General features: G+C 35.5%; 1 protein-coding gene across 1 annotated transcript in view; it reads right to left on the bottom strand.

The window, feature by feature from the left end:
- LOC121739307 (serine-rich adhesin for platelets-like) overlaps positions 1 to 15,286 on the bottom strand; it is a 32,908-nt gene that overhangs the window by 13,483 nt on the left and 4,139 nt on the right. Inside the window, exons 2-5 of the mRNA XM_042131691.1 lie at positions 3,095 to 3,291; positions 915 to 1,253; positions 468 to 686; positions 32 to 319 (exon numbers count right to left, since the gene is read on the bottom strand). Of these exons, the coding sequence (XP_041987625.1) occupies positions 32 to 319; positions 468 to 686; positions 915 to 1,253; positions 3,095 to 3,289 (1,041 nt within the window). The 5' untranslated portion in view covers positions 3,290 to 3,291. The remainder of the gene's footprint in view (positions 1 to 31; positions 320 to 467; positions 687 to 914; positions 1,254 to 3,094; positions 3,292 to 15,286) is intronic.

Raw genomic sequence — 15,286 nt, 5'->3', positions numbered from 1 at the left:
TATTCATATTACTTTAAGTGCATTACATTACCTGCAATACCACGTCAAAGTAGGTACCAGGTCCGCAATCTCTTTCAACTTTCTCGCCGTAATTACAATAATAGAATTTTGAACAATCACTTTCATGTGGCAGTAGCTTATGTATGCTGAAATCAGACGGACACCCGTTAGGCAAAAGTTGTATGTCGGCCTCGCCACTTTCCAATTTTTCACCAGACTCATTACTTTCTCTTATTTCTTCTGTTTCTGTACTGGTGTTTACTTCGCCGCCTTCATTGCTACCATTTTCACAACCCGCGTTCCATGGCCAATCGCATACCTGAAATTTTTTAATGATTATTTTCTGCCGAAAATCAATATTTCATATCAAGTTGAATGTTTTTACATAGTGGATTTTTTATTTTATTATTGTTGTACTTAATAATAATAATTTTGACATATTAAGCATACGCTTCCTATATACTTACTTGCAACTTCGCATTAAAATGTGTGCCTCCGCTACACTCTCTTTCGACTTTGACACCAAAGTTGCAATAGTAAAACTTCGTGCAGTCATATTCGTGAGGCAGGAGTTTATGCACGTGGAAATCGGCAGGGCATCCGTTCGGTAGCAAATCAGCGTCTTCGCTAGATTCCTTATTCTCTTGACTACTTGTACAGTTCACATTTTCAGGCCAATCGCAGCCCTGAAATTTAATTGATTGATGAGATAAGATGTTTTATTCCAATTGCAGCAAAGACTTGTTAACACCTTGATTCTTGACTCTGTCTCCAGGAATTAATATGCCGAAAAACATGATGCCAAGAAATAACTGTCTTGGTAGCTAGCGGTATCAGAATTTTTGTATGTAAGTCTGTATTCATATTTTGTTAAAAAACATAATAAAGCCAACAAGATAGAAAATACACCTAACCTGAACAATTTCGTCAAAATATTTTCCATTTGGGCAATATTGCAGCGTTTTCGTTCCGTCGTTGCATTCATAGTAGAGTCCGCACTCGGTTTCGTGTGGTCTCAAGACCTGCTCGCCTAGGGGACAATCTGGATCCACTGATATTGTTGTTGGTGCTGCGGTAGTGGTTCTCGTTGGTTCTGTGTTTGCCGTTGCCGCTGGTGGTGCAGTTGGTGTGGTTATCGTTGGTGCTGCGGTTGACGTTGGTTCAGCGGTTGTCTTTGTTTGTGCTGCGGTGGTTGTTGTTGTAGTCGTTGTCGAATATCTGTCGCAGTTCACTAGGACCGCATGATTGCAAACCTGTAAATATTATGTTTTTTAAATACGCTATTCTCTGTTTCTAACATTACAATTTTTTTTTTTTTATAAAATAAGTATATTCTTCGAATTTTTCTTTAGTCTCGTAATGTTTGTAAATCTTAAAAATAGTCTGTTAAGTGCGTTTACGCCGTTCACGCTCAATTTGCTTAAAACTGTACTGTACAAACTTGAAAAAATCATCAACCACTTTTATATCTATAGTCTATACTTATACTTATTATAAAACAAAGTCGCTTTTTTTAGAAGCGAAGAAATAGAGAAAAATGTGGAAGTAACGGGGAAAATTATTTTAAAGGGCTAACTTGAACGAGCTAATCTCAGGAACTACTGATCCGATTTAAGAAATTCTTTCAGTGTTAGCTAGCCTTTTTATTAAGGAAGGCTATAGGCTATATTTTATCACGCTAAGAATAATAGGAGAATGTGGAAAAAACAGGGGAAATTATTTGAAAGGGCTTATCTCGCTAACTACTGGAGCAATTTTTATGTTATTTACCACAGATAATAAGTAGACCACGTGAAGGATCATAGGCTATCGAGTCTAATATTTTTTTCAGTGGCTTATTTACACGGGTGCGGCGCCGGGGCGGGTCGCTAGTATCTTTATAAAAATGTTGATTGCTTATTTTTATAGAAAATTTCACTGTATATAATATTACTAGCGACCCGCCCCGGCGTCGCACGGGTATAAAATATATAGCCACTGAAAAAATGATAAAACTCGAAAGACTATGATCCTTCACGTGGTCTACTTCTTATCTGTGCCAAATAACATAAAAATTGGTCGAGTAGTTCACGAGATAAGCCCTTTCAAATATTTTCCCCCGTTCTTTCCACATAGTCTTAGCGTGATAAAATATAGCTTAATTAGCCTTCCTCAATAAATGGGCTATCTAACACTGAAAGAATTTTTCAAATCGGACCAAGAGTTCCTGAGATTAGCGCGTTCAAGTTAGCCCTTTCAAATAATTTTCCCCGTTTTTTCCACATTTTCCTCTATTTCTTCGCTTCTATTAGTCTTAGCGTGATAAAATACAGCCCATAGCCTTCCTCGATAAATGGGCTATCTAACACTGAAAGAATCATCAAAATCAATTCCAATAGTCCGCCGCGAGGCTATTGTATGGAAACTAGACTATAAAGTCTAAGCGATAAGTTGAGAATGGCAAAATATAGAGATAAGGGTCATAAAAATACGTGCGATAGCTCATTAGATTCGGGAAGACGTCTAGAAAAATGTATCGGAAGCGTGTATTAGCACACAAAAAATTGCAAAAGTTATAAGCAAATTAGGTTGCAAAAAAAAAGGTATTATGTTTTTTGTTAAAAACTCCGAAACTATCCGACATTTAAGAAATTTTAAAAAAAGATTCTTAAAGAAGAGGAAATTTCCATACAAAAATCCTAACTCCCGGATTCTTCGGAATTTAACTTAAAGTAGTATTTAAGTTAAATTCCCAACGGAAGCAAATTCTTTGAAGTGTTCGGAATACACCATAAGTTTTTGAAAAGTTTAAATTAATATTTAATACCTTTAAAAAAATAATCAGTGTGACGTGCTCGATTTTGAAGCCACGCGCGCTACCAAAAAATGCCGCGCGGAGGCTTACTTTCAGCGTTAAATTAAAATTATAAATAATAGAGATAGAATTCCGGGAGTTGGGATTTTTTATGGAAATTTCCTCATCTTTAAGAATCTTTTTTTTAAATTTCTTAAATGTTAATAGTTTCGGAGTTTTTAACAAAAACGTATGCGTAAAAAGATAAAAATGTAAAAAAAAAAAACTCCTTTTCGCAAGTTGGTCCAAACTAATTCTCACCTGTAAATTAACGTCAAAGAGTGTGCCGGGTCCACATGGCATTAATATCTTCTGTCCATTACTGCATGAGTAGAAGAGGCCGCAGTCGGTCTCGTGCGGCAGCAGGTAATGGATGCCGAAGTTAGACGGACACCCATTCGGTAGGAACTCTGCCCAGGTAGTACCGAGCAAAAGTAGGAAACATAATATGATCATTTCTGTGAAAGAAACGTTATAGCGTTTAGAATATCTCATTCTTGGAAATAAGTATTACTTATTGTATAACTAATAAACGGTTTTCGAACCGCAGAAAAATTGATTCATAACAGATTGTTGATCTACGTAATTCGGTTTGGGTTATGTCAATGGATCATGTCTAGATCTCGTACGAGATCGATTTTGAAAAACCGGCCAAGTGCGAGTTGGACTCGCCCATGAAAGGTTCCGCAGCTGCAGCAATAAGGTTTATTTTTATGAAATTAAAAGGCTTTTTATTTATTTTTATATTTCAGTTGATTTAATCAAAGTTTAATTAGGTTTTAAACATTTATGTCGTATAAAAAAAACTACTAGCTAGATCTGGTTCAAACCAATTTTCGTTGGTAGTTTTTATAGTAATGTACAATATATATTTTTTTTAGAATTATCATGAACTTATTGACATTACTTTAGAAGTTAGAGGGGGGGGGGGGGGCACACATTTTACCACTTTGGAAGAGTCTCTCTCGCAAACTATTCAGGTTAGAAAAAAATGATATTAGAAACCTCAATATCATTTTTGAAAACCTATCCAGAGATACCCCACACGGATAGGTGTTTTTTTGTTTCAGTTGTACCTATGGGGACCCCTAAAATTTTTAATAATTTTTCCATTTTTGTATCAAAATCTTAATGCAGTTCACAGACCATATTTCTACTTACCAAGTTTCAATAGAATGGTTCTTATAGTTTCGGAGAAAAGTGGCTGTGATATACGGACGGGCAAACAGACAAACAGACATGACGAATCTATAAGGGTTCCGTTTTTTGCCATTTGGCTACGGAACCCTAAAAATAGTGTAGTAAAATCAGTTTCTCTAACAGGCCATAGAGGTAACCGCCCTGAAAAGGTTAGGAACCACTAGCTTAGACAATAGGCCAAAAAAGTACCACCCGTACTAATCCCTTTTAATTCGTTTAAACTCGTAATTAATCATTAATTAATTATCTAATAAGATAATAGTAAAGTAGTTTTAAAAGGAAAACCCGCTTGATAGATCGGTAATGATTAATCAGTCTATGATTTAACTAATTTAAAATGGTGATTTAACGGTGCTACGAAAGTATTTAGTACCTACCTAGGTACCTACTAGTGCATACACGGCGGGTAGGTTACCTATAAGAGCATAGTTTCTTATGTCAATGATAAGAGAACCTAAAATCCTATTATACCAACGATATTTTGTATGAATTTAATATTGAAACAAATATTTGAAAAAAACTGTTGATAAATGTTTTCATATCACACATGCAACTCGCCAAAACACTTACATTAGTAATATTATCAAGTTGATAGTATCTACATTAAAAACATCGGTTTTACATACAGGCTTACAATAAAATCAAATTAAAACACAGATATTTGGACAATCATATCTGCGATTCTCATTATCGATACGTCAAAGTGATTCCGAGAATATTTTACACTTCTTGTACGTGACGATCGTGACGTAACGAAATTCTAAAAATAAAAGTTAATTTACTTCGCAACAAGTCAGAACCGAAAACTTGTTTACTGTTAGTAGAACTACATAACTACTGATGTACTTATCTTTCACTTTTTCTACACACTAAAGTGTAGGCTTGATAGGCTATCCACATTCCACAATTTGACAGATAGAGTAGGGAGTATCTGTCAAATAAGTTGTGCATAGCCCATCTGGCCCCTTATCAGGAAATAGTGAAACAGGCCCTTAATCTTCATTTAAAAAGTAGACGAAGAGTTTTTGGAAGAATGTGAAAGAGTGATGTTGTGTTTATATATTATTTTCCTAAAATTGTGTTATCTGGGTTTTTAATGTGTAATATTGGTAGGATATTAACCATTAAATATTCGTTTTCGTGCACAAGTGTGGGAAAGTGATGTAATAACCAGAAACGTGCTCTTTTGTGTTCCCTCCAAAACTCCATCAAAAGTTTCAGTAAAGCGTCCTACCGCTTTACTGAATCGACCGACTTGACTTCTTGACTGTATTGACTTCATACTTAGATTTTGACTAGACTTTAGACCTGACTGACCTGACGATAATATAGAAAAAATTGTATAAAGAATATTTTTTCCCGCCATAATATTATACTCGACACTGGCCATGGTTATAGCCGAAGTGCCATTATATGAAAAAAAAAAAAAGTAGATGAAAGTATAGACCTCAAAATGAATAACTAAGACAATAAATCGCCAACTGACAAAACAAAGAGATCGTATCACAGAAAAACAGTCCCTAACACCATCGCAATACGAGCCAAGCGCTAGTACAAACCAAATCCTTTATATCGGCCGATAAAGAAAGATTGCGGAGTCGTGGGCACTGATTTTTGTTGATCGATCGCACATTAATAACTGTCGCTTAATAGTTAATAGATAACGATCGACGAATCGGCTACATTAGACGTTTTAATTAGGTACTAAAAATAACACCAGCATGCATCATGAAAATCGAATGACGATGGTAGTGTTTAAGATGATTCAATTATGGTGTTCTTTAGATTTTATCATTTAAATGAGACTTAAAATATTCGATAAACTGGAACAATTAAACAAACAATAGTAACAAGAAAGATTATTATTAAACTATTTAACATGCGCAGTTATAAATTTTTAGAATAAAAACGTACCTACGTTCTATTTATCTATGTACCTACGTACATAGATAAATAGAAAAGTGGTATCGCCCATGGTATCGCCTATCTACGAAATGCTACGCCCGTTCGCAGTTGGTTCGTAGCCGCCTACGCCGGGGCTACGAATTCCGTCAGCCGTAGTCGCAAGTCGGAACTATACAGAAATGATTGAAACCTATTCTGAAAACCTATTTTGTAAAGTATAATACCGACTTAAAATTTATTTAACTAAGTACCTATTTTCGACAGTGAAATATAGTTACAGGACCTAATCAATTTAATATCAATTTGTTATACTTATAATAAATATTAGAGTTTCCTAGCAGTTTTAGGGAATTATTTTATCTTTTGCCACAACAAAAATTCAAAAAGCTATATTATATAATAAAAAAAGACATACATTTAGTTCTTATTAAAGTATTTGGTGGTAGGGGCAAGATGTTATTCGCCACGAAAAACCGACAAATAAAAAATATATGACAGGCAAGTTTTGCTTGTTATATTTATTTAATTTTTTGTAAGACCTCTATAACCCAAGAGCCAGAAGTAACCAGACTTTCGTCATTTTATAAGAAGAGGAAAGAAAATAGTTTATTGACCACTAGATGACGCCCGCAACTCCTTTGCGCCAAAACTCGTTTATCGCGTGAGAACCGTACATTTTTTCGGGATAAAAAGTATCATACGTCTTTTCCCGGGACTCAAAGTATCTCCATGCCAAATTTCAGCAAAATCGGTCCAGCGGTTTGGGCGTGAAGAGGTAACAGACAGACAGACAGAAAGACACACTTTCGCATTTATAATATTAGTATGGATAATGTTTATGTACAAGGGTTTTACAATTAACAGTCCCCCAAACCCCCAAACTAGGCAAGGCCTGTCCTATGGGGGAATTTAAAAGAGTACAGGCCATTTAGCCGAAACTTTTTCGTTTTCGCTTCGTTATAGAATCGCCGATCAAAATGTATGGAATTGACATAAGACGAGTCGAACAACAACGTCATATTAACGAACACTTATGTCAATTCCATACATTTTCATCGGCGATTCTATAACGAAGCGAAAACGTTGGCTCACCCCCCTGGTATATGTAAAGCTGAAAGTTTGCCTGTTTACCCTGTAACCCCTATTAAGGTATAAAAACGACACAGCAACTATGGAGTTTCGGTCGGTTCGGTCAAAAGGTCTACCTTACGTTCGACAAAGCTCCAATTTTTATCTTATTTTCGTTGGGAGTACTGAAGGAAAAAAAACCGACCAAGTGCGTGTCGGGCCACCCGCAATATAGGGTTCCGTAGTAGTTTGTATAATCAAATACATTCGTAACGTGTTTTACACTACTAACAACATCATCTCAGTTCCGTTCAAAGGAATTTGAACTAAAAGTTCCTTTATACTTCGCCGAATACATTTTTTTTAGTTAATCGACTATTACTCAATAACTTTTGAAGTCTTCTTAGCCGTGATAGTTTTCTTTTTAAATTCAGCAATTTTTCTACTCCCGTGAAGTTTTTCAGATTCCCAGAAACAACCGTTTGCTTTGTAGGTCCTATAGTCTCTGAGAAAAACCGCGGACAGACAGACGGACAGACGGATGGATAGACTAAAATTATAAGAGTTCCTTGTTGACAACGGAACCCTAAAAATGAGCAACTAAATTCTAATTTTCAGCGCTGTTACTGGCAAGACAGATTTCGGATAATGTTTCAGCAGCGACTACGCAAAAAGCAGTTCCTAGATTTTGGGCAAAATAATATTATATTTCGACCTTAGGACTCTCACACAAAACTGCGAATTCGCATCGCATCACTTTTTAGTATGAGTTTTGTTGCAGAATTTTGCGATGCAATGCGAATATACAGTTTTGTGTGGGAGCCCTTATAGTCGCTATTGATTAGCAGTAGGTACATGTAGTGTAAGTGTACGTCTTGTTTTTCTGAATTTCCTTTTTCTGGCTAATCAGTACAAGCATCTAACACGGCTCCATTAGGAGATTACAAGGTGTTATCGCCGATAAGACCAGATTAAATCTATACATGAAATAACTTTTCTACACTAAACATGTTTTCGCGTACGAGGAAGTTCAACTTGGTATCTGGGTATAAAGTCAAATTTCAATCGATAGTTTTAATAGTGAATAGTTAATTTGATTAGTAAGGCTCAAAAAATGAAAAAATGTCTTTACTTTTGATGTAAAGATTGTAATGAAACCACCAAATATCACTCGAAATTGATGCTAAAAAAGTCTCATCCAACTAGTTTGAAGAAGAGTTTGACGGATAAAGTATGAGGCTTTTTTGTAATTAATATTCGTCTCTAAACCGGAGGCCCAATTCCCTACCCTATTCCCTTTCCTACCCTCCCCTATTCCCTTCCCTTCCCTACCCTCCCCTATTACCCTATTCCCTCTTAAAAGGCCGGCAACGCACATGCAGCTCTTCTGATGCTGCGAGTGTCCATGGGCGACGGAAGTTGCTTTCCATCAGGTGACCCGTTTGCTCGTTTGCCCCCTTATTTCATAAAAAAAAATAGCCCAGTAGAGTTAGTTCAGCGATGTATGGAGAACTGAAATTAATTATAGTCAGAATTTTTTTTGCGCCAATATTTAGGGGGGATTAATAAATAGCTTAAATTCAAAAACTCGACCAAATCTGACGTGTGCGTTAGCCACCATATTGGTTTGAAGGTCAAATCTTTTTTTGCCATATCTCCTTTAGATAATTAAATTTCCCTCACATTTAATTCTGATGATTCTTTTCAGAAATCAATATTTAAGCTCCTACGCCTTATATAATATATATAATATTCGATAAACTGGAACAATTAAACAAACAATAGTAACAAGAAAGATTATTATTAAACTATTTAACATGCGCAGTTATAAATTTTTAGAATAAAAACGTACCTACGTTCTATTTATCTATGTACCTACGTACATAGATAAATAGAAAAGTGGTATCGCCCATGGTATCGCCTACGAGTATCTACGAAATGCTACGCCCGTTCGCAGTTGGTTCGTAGCCGCCTACGCCGGGGTTACGAATTCCGTCAGCCGTAGTCGCAAGTCGCAACTATACAGAAATGATTGAAACCTATTCTGAAAACCTATTTTGTAAAGTATAATACCGACTTAAAATTTATTTAACTAAGTACCTATTTTCGACCGTGAAATATAGTTACAGGACCTAATCAATTTAATATCAATTTGTTATACTTATAATAAATATTAGAGTTTCCTAGCAGTTTTAGGGAATTATTTTATCTTTTGCCACAACAAAAATTTAAAAAGCTATATTATATAATAAAAAAAGACATACATTTAGTTCTTATTAAAGTATTTGGTGGTAGGGGCAAGATGTTATTCGCCACGAAAAACCGACAAATAAAACATATATGACAGGCAAGTTTTGCTTGTTATATTTATTTAATTTTTTGTAAGACCTCTATCACAATAGACATAACTACCAGTAGTTCGACTGCAAAGAAACGGACAGGTTTCAATATCTGTCAAATTCGTCGGGTTTCACTAGGATTATGAACGGAATGTGCCTCGCGCTGGCTGATATAATTTATTTTTAAATATTTAAAATAAAGATTTCAGAATTGGATTCTGTCAATTTTAATCGCATGTGCCAAAACACAAACAACAATACGACCAAAGAGAAACACGTCCAGCGAATATGTCATAGTTTTAAATTCAAATTTAAAAATTTCAACATCAGTTCTAAGCCGGCATACTCTATCATTCTGTCTACTCTGCCTCTATAACCCAAGAGCCAGAAGTAACCAGACTTTCGTCATTTTATAAGAAGAGGAAAGAAAATAGTTTATTGACCACTAGATGACGCCCGCAACTCCGTTGCGCCAAAACTCGTTTATCGCGTGAGAACCGTACATTTTTTCGGGATAAAAAGTATCATATGTCCTTTCCCGGGACTCAAAGTATCTACATGCCAAATTTCAGCAAAATCGGTCCAGCGGTTTGGGCGTGAAGAGGTAACAGACAGACAGACAGACAGACAGACACACTTTCGCATTTATAATATTAGTATGTATAATGTTTATGTACAAGGGTTTTACAATTAACAGTCCCCCAAACTAGGCAAGGCCTGTCCTATGGGGGAATTTAAAAGAGTACAGGCCATTTAGCCGAAACTTTTTCGTTTTCGCTTCGTTATAGAATCGCCGATCAAAATGTATGGAATTGACATAAGACGAGTCGAACGTCAACGTCATATTAACGAACGCTTATGTCAATTCCATACATTTTCATCGGCGATTCTATAACGAAGCGAAAACGAAAAGATTTTGGCTCACCCCCCTGGTATATGTAAAGCTGAAAGTTTGCCTGTTTACCCTGTAACCCCTATTAAGGTATAAAAACGACACAGCAACTATGGAGTTTCGGTCGCGGTTACTTTAGGTCCTAAAGTCCGGGTCAAAAGGTCTACCTTACGTTCGAAAAAGCTCCAATTTTTATCTTATTTTCGTTGGGAGTACTGAAGGAAAAAAAAAACCGACCAAGTGCGTGTCGGGCCACCCGCAATATAGGGTTCCGTAGTAGTTTGTATAATCATTAATCAAATACATTCGTAACGTGTTTTACACTACTAACAACATCATCTCAGTTCCGTTCAAAGGAATTTGAACTAAAAGTTCCTTTATACTTCGCCGAATACATTTTTTTTAGTTAATCGACTATTACTCAATAACTTTTGAAGTCTTCTTAGCCGTGATAGTTTTCTTTTTAAATTCAGCAATTTTTCTACTCCCGTGAAGTTTTTCAGATTCCCAGAAACAACCGTTTGCTTTGTAGGTCCTATAGTCTCTGAGAAAAACCGCGGACAGACAGACGGACAGACGGATGGATAGACTAAAATTATAAGAGTTCCTTGTTGACAACGGAACCCTAAAAATGAGCAACTAAATTCTAATTTTCAGCGCTGTTACTTGCAAGACAGATTTCGGATAATGTTTCAGCAGCGACTACGCAAAAAGCAGTTCCTAGATTTTGGGCAAAATAATATTATATTTCGACCTTAGGACTCTCACACAAAACTGCGAATTCGCATCGCATCACTTTTTAGTATGAGTTTTGTTGCAGAATTTTGCGATGCAATGCGAATATACAGTTTTGTGTGGGAGCCCTTATAGTCGCTATTGATTAGCAGTAGGTACATGTAGTGTAAGTGTACGTCTTGTTTTTCTGAATTTCCTTTTTCTGGCTAATCAGTACAAGCATCTAACACGGCTCCATTAGGAGATTACAAGGTGTTATCGCCGATAAGACCAGATTAAATCTATACATGAAACAACTTTTCTACACTAAACATGTTTTCGCGTACGAGGAAGTTCAACTTGGTATCTGGGTATAAAGTCAAATTTCAATCGATAGTTTTAATAGTGAATAGTTAATTTGATTAGTAAGGCTCAAAAAATGAAAAAATGTCTTTACTTTTGATGTAAAGATTGTAATGAAACCACCAAATATCACTCGAAATTGATGCTAAAAAAGTCTCATCCAACTAGTTTGAAGAAGAGTTTGACGGATAAAGTATGAGGCTTTTTTGTAATTAATATTCGTCTCTAAACCGGAGGCCCAATTCCCTACCCTATTCCCTTTCCTACCCTCCCCTATTCCCTTCCCTTCCCTACCCTCCCCTATTACCCTATTCCCTCTTAAAAGGCCGGCAACGCACATGCAGCTCTTCTGATGCTGCGAGTGTCCATGGGCGACGGAAGTTGCTTTCCATCAGGTGACCCGTTTGCTCGTTTGCCCCCTTATTTCATAAAAAAAAATAGCCCAGTAGAGTTAGTTCAGCGATGTATGGAGAACTGAAATTAATTATAGTCAGAATTTTTTTTGCGCCAATATTTAGGGGGGATTAATAAATAGCTTAAATTCAAAAACTCGACCAAATCTGACGTGTGCGTTAGCCACCATATTGGTTTGAAGGTCAAATCTTTTTTTGCCATATCTCCTTTAGATAATTAAATTTCCCTCACATTTAATTCTGATGATTCTTTTCAGAAATCAATATTTAAGCTCCTACGCCTATTGTAAATATACCGGAAACCAAGCGACTGGTTAAAACTGGATATTTCTGATCATGGATTATGTAGGTAGGATATGACAACTACGGCACAACCAAGTGCGAGTCGGACTCGCTCACGAAGGGTTCCGTACCATTTTATAGCAAAAATTTGTGCTTTTTGTATGGAAGCTCCCCCTAAATATATATTTTATTTTAATTTTATTGTTAATTATTAAAGTACACAATTAAATATTTTATGCATATTCAAAGTGTCTTAGTGCAGCTCTTTTTCATATAAAGCAAAATAGGACAATAAAATTGTATTTGTTTTATGGAAGCCCTATCAAATATTAAATTATATTGTATTTGTTATTAAAGCGGGAAACGAAACACATAATATGTGATTAAAATTTTCAACTCTCTACTTATAACCGTTCTTGAGATAGAGCCTAGAGACAGACAGACGGACAGCCAAACAGACAAACCGACGGACAGGCAGCGAAGTCTATATAATAGGGTACTGTAACCTTTGGGTACGGAACCCTAAAATGATTTCTTGTAAGTTATGTATGGAAAATTTTATTGAATGTGCGAATGTCACAAAGCGGGCTTGAAAGTTTCTGATATTTGTCAACACTCGTAAAAAATTGTCGAATTTCCAGAGTTATTCGATGATAATGAAAAAGGCGCTACTGAGACCTATAACTGGGGATCCCACGTAAATGAAAGTCGCCTCGAGGTGTACCCCAGTCCCCAACGTTAGTATTAGAAAAGGAACTTCAATATTTATTACTCAAAAAAAATCATAGGAATCAAAGTTGTAGGAAATTTAATGATCTACAACTTTTATCACATAATTTTTTTTTGTATTTGACAATAATTGCGATACAGGTAGAACAGGCGAATTTATACTTTGACTAGTTTTTAGGTTTCCGTACCCAAAGGGTGAAAACGGGACCCTATTACTAAGACTTCGTTGTCTGTCCGTCTGTCTATCTCCAGGCTGTATCTCAAGAACCGCTATAGCTAGACTTCTGATTTTTTTACAGATTGTGTATATCTGTTGCCGCTATAACAACAAATACTAAAAACAATTTGCTTTATATCAATAATGGCAAGAAGTACGCACTTGCATTTTTCACAAAGTCCTTTGTTATATGTTTTTTTTTTATGAAATAAGGGGGCAAACGAGCAAACGGGTCACCTGATGGAAAGCAACTTCCGTCGATGGACACTCGCAGTGTATTTTAATATTAGATAATAATGTTAAAATAAAATAAAAATTAAGGGGGGCGCCCATACAAAAAACACAATTGGCCAATTTTTGCTCTATGACGGTACGGAACCCTTCGTGTGCCAATCCGACTTGCACTTGGCCGATTTTATTTGCAGTTATTTCCGTAAATATTGATTTGACATTAAAAATTATAGGGACTAAAGTTGTAGCGAATCAAATTTGCGACAAATTTGATCCTTATCGTAATCTTTAAAAAAAATAAAGGAGATACATGTATGTATCTCCTTTATTTTTTTTTAATAGGTATACCTACCTATAGCTAAAAATGATTGGACCTTTAAACCAATATGGCGGCTAACGCACACGTCGGATTTGGTCGAGTTTTTGAATTTAAGCTATTTATGACCTCTAAATGTAAATATTGGTGCAAAAAAATTTCTGATTATAATTACTTAATTTCAGTTTTCCAGACATCGCTGAACTAACTCTACTGGGCTATTAGAGACGAATATTAATTACAAAACGCCCAATACATTATTATCAATTTAAAGAAAAAGCCGTTGAACTATTTTTTTTCATTTTTTCTACACCCACACCCTCCGCCTGCCAGCACGCAGATTATCAGAAAAGGTTGTTTAGGGAAGTAGCTAACGGACTTTTAATACAGCTGAAGCCACTGCATGACCGATTTGGTCGCCAGCTCTCCGTTGATTATACCTACTATCTTAATTCTTCGTAAATTCGTAATACGATTAGGTTTAAACAGAAGCCAGCTGAATAAATCTAGGGCCATAAAACATAAAATATTGATAAGAGCTACCTTGTAGTACTCCGTTGTTGCTACTGGTGTTTAGTCGCATCGGTTAAGGTAACAATAATAAATAATAATTATAATAATTATTAATAACAATAATTATAGTAACAATTATTATTATTTAGAATATTATGACAACTGTCATATTATAATTTATAACCTAGTTCGATAAATTGTTAAAGTATAATTGTATGGTCTTGTCGTACAACAGTACGACAATGTATGGGATTTAAGTGGCAATATGGCGCATATTTTTTCCTAAAGTAGAGATATCTTTGCAATTAAAGAAATTTGATAAGAAATTTATCGTTTAAGTTTATCAGAGTATTTGGGTTAATGTCATCTGTTAATGGCCTATTCAATAATAGAGGCGCTGGCGAAGGGCAATAACCAGACGGGTATGTACCTAGGCAGTATAGGCGGCCTATGGGCGGCAGCGTCCTATGCCGTCCTAGGGGGGGCGGCAGCGTCCTAGGATGGCAGCAAAGTTCCGTACATAGGGGCGGCAAAATTGAAGTGGCCTATACTCATAAAAAATATAAATCCGGCCCTGCAGGTGTGTACCTAGGAATTGGTTTAATTTGATAACTTTTTGAAAATATATTATAAAATAAAAATGTTTATTTCAGACTGAAGTCCATAATAGGTATGTTAGTATTTGTATTAATTTTTTTAAACAATTATGTTTGCATTATTTTAAAAATTACTTAAATCCTTTTTTAATTTTTATAAACAATTATGTATCTACTGCTGCAAGAATAGATACAGTACAACACCTTGAACTAAATATCAGCAGGAAATCTCAAGAAAAGTAAAAAATGAGCGTCTCGGTTAGTCGACACTGTGGTTGGCAAATGGCAACTCTTAGACCTTAAAACTTAAAAGATTTGGCTCAAAATATAAAACTTCGCATACCGAATAATTATGTCATTTACTTACATGGTTAATTAGTTAATATAATATGTTTTTTTTTTGTTTTATACACTATGCTCCTTAACCCAAAAGGGATAACAGATGTAGCTAAGAATAATAAATGAGAAATATAATATGTAAGTATGTATCTACTGTTGAAAAGGTAAGTATTAAAGACTTACCGTTGTCACATAAGTAGATTTTGGTAAATTTTTGCAATGTGCACAAAGAATTAATCCACTCTATATACTGTGGGTATACATGCGACTGTGCTAATATATAATTTCTACTAATTGATATAATTGATAGTAGATAACGCGGACATGTGTAATTTT

Source organism: Aricia agestis, chromosome 2 (assembly GCF_905147365.1).
Source record: "Aricia agestis chromosome 2, ilAriAges1.1, whole genome shotgun sequence".
Taxonomy (NCBI): Eukaryota; Metazoa; Arthropoda; class Insecta; order Lepidoptera; family Lycaenidae; genus Aricia; species Aricia agestis.
The sequence above is the reverse complement of the archived record's forward strand: the minus strand, read 5'-3'. Positions and strand labels throughout refer to the sequence as shown.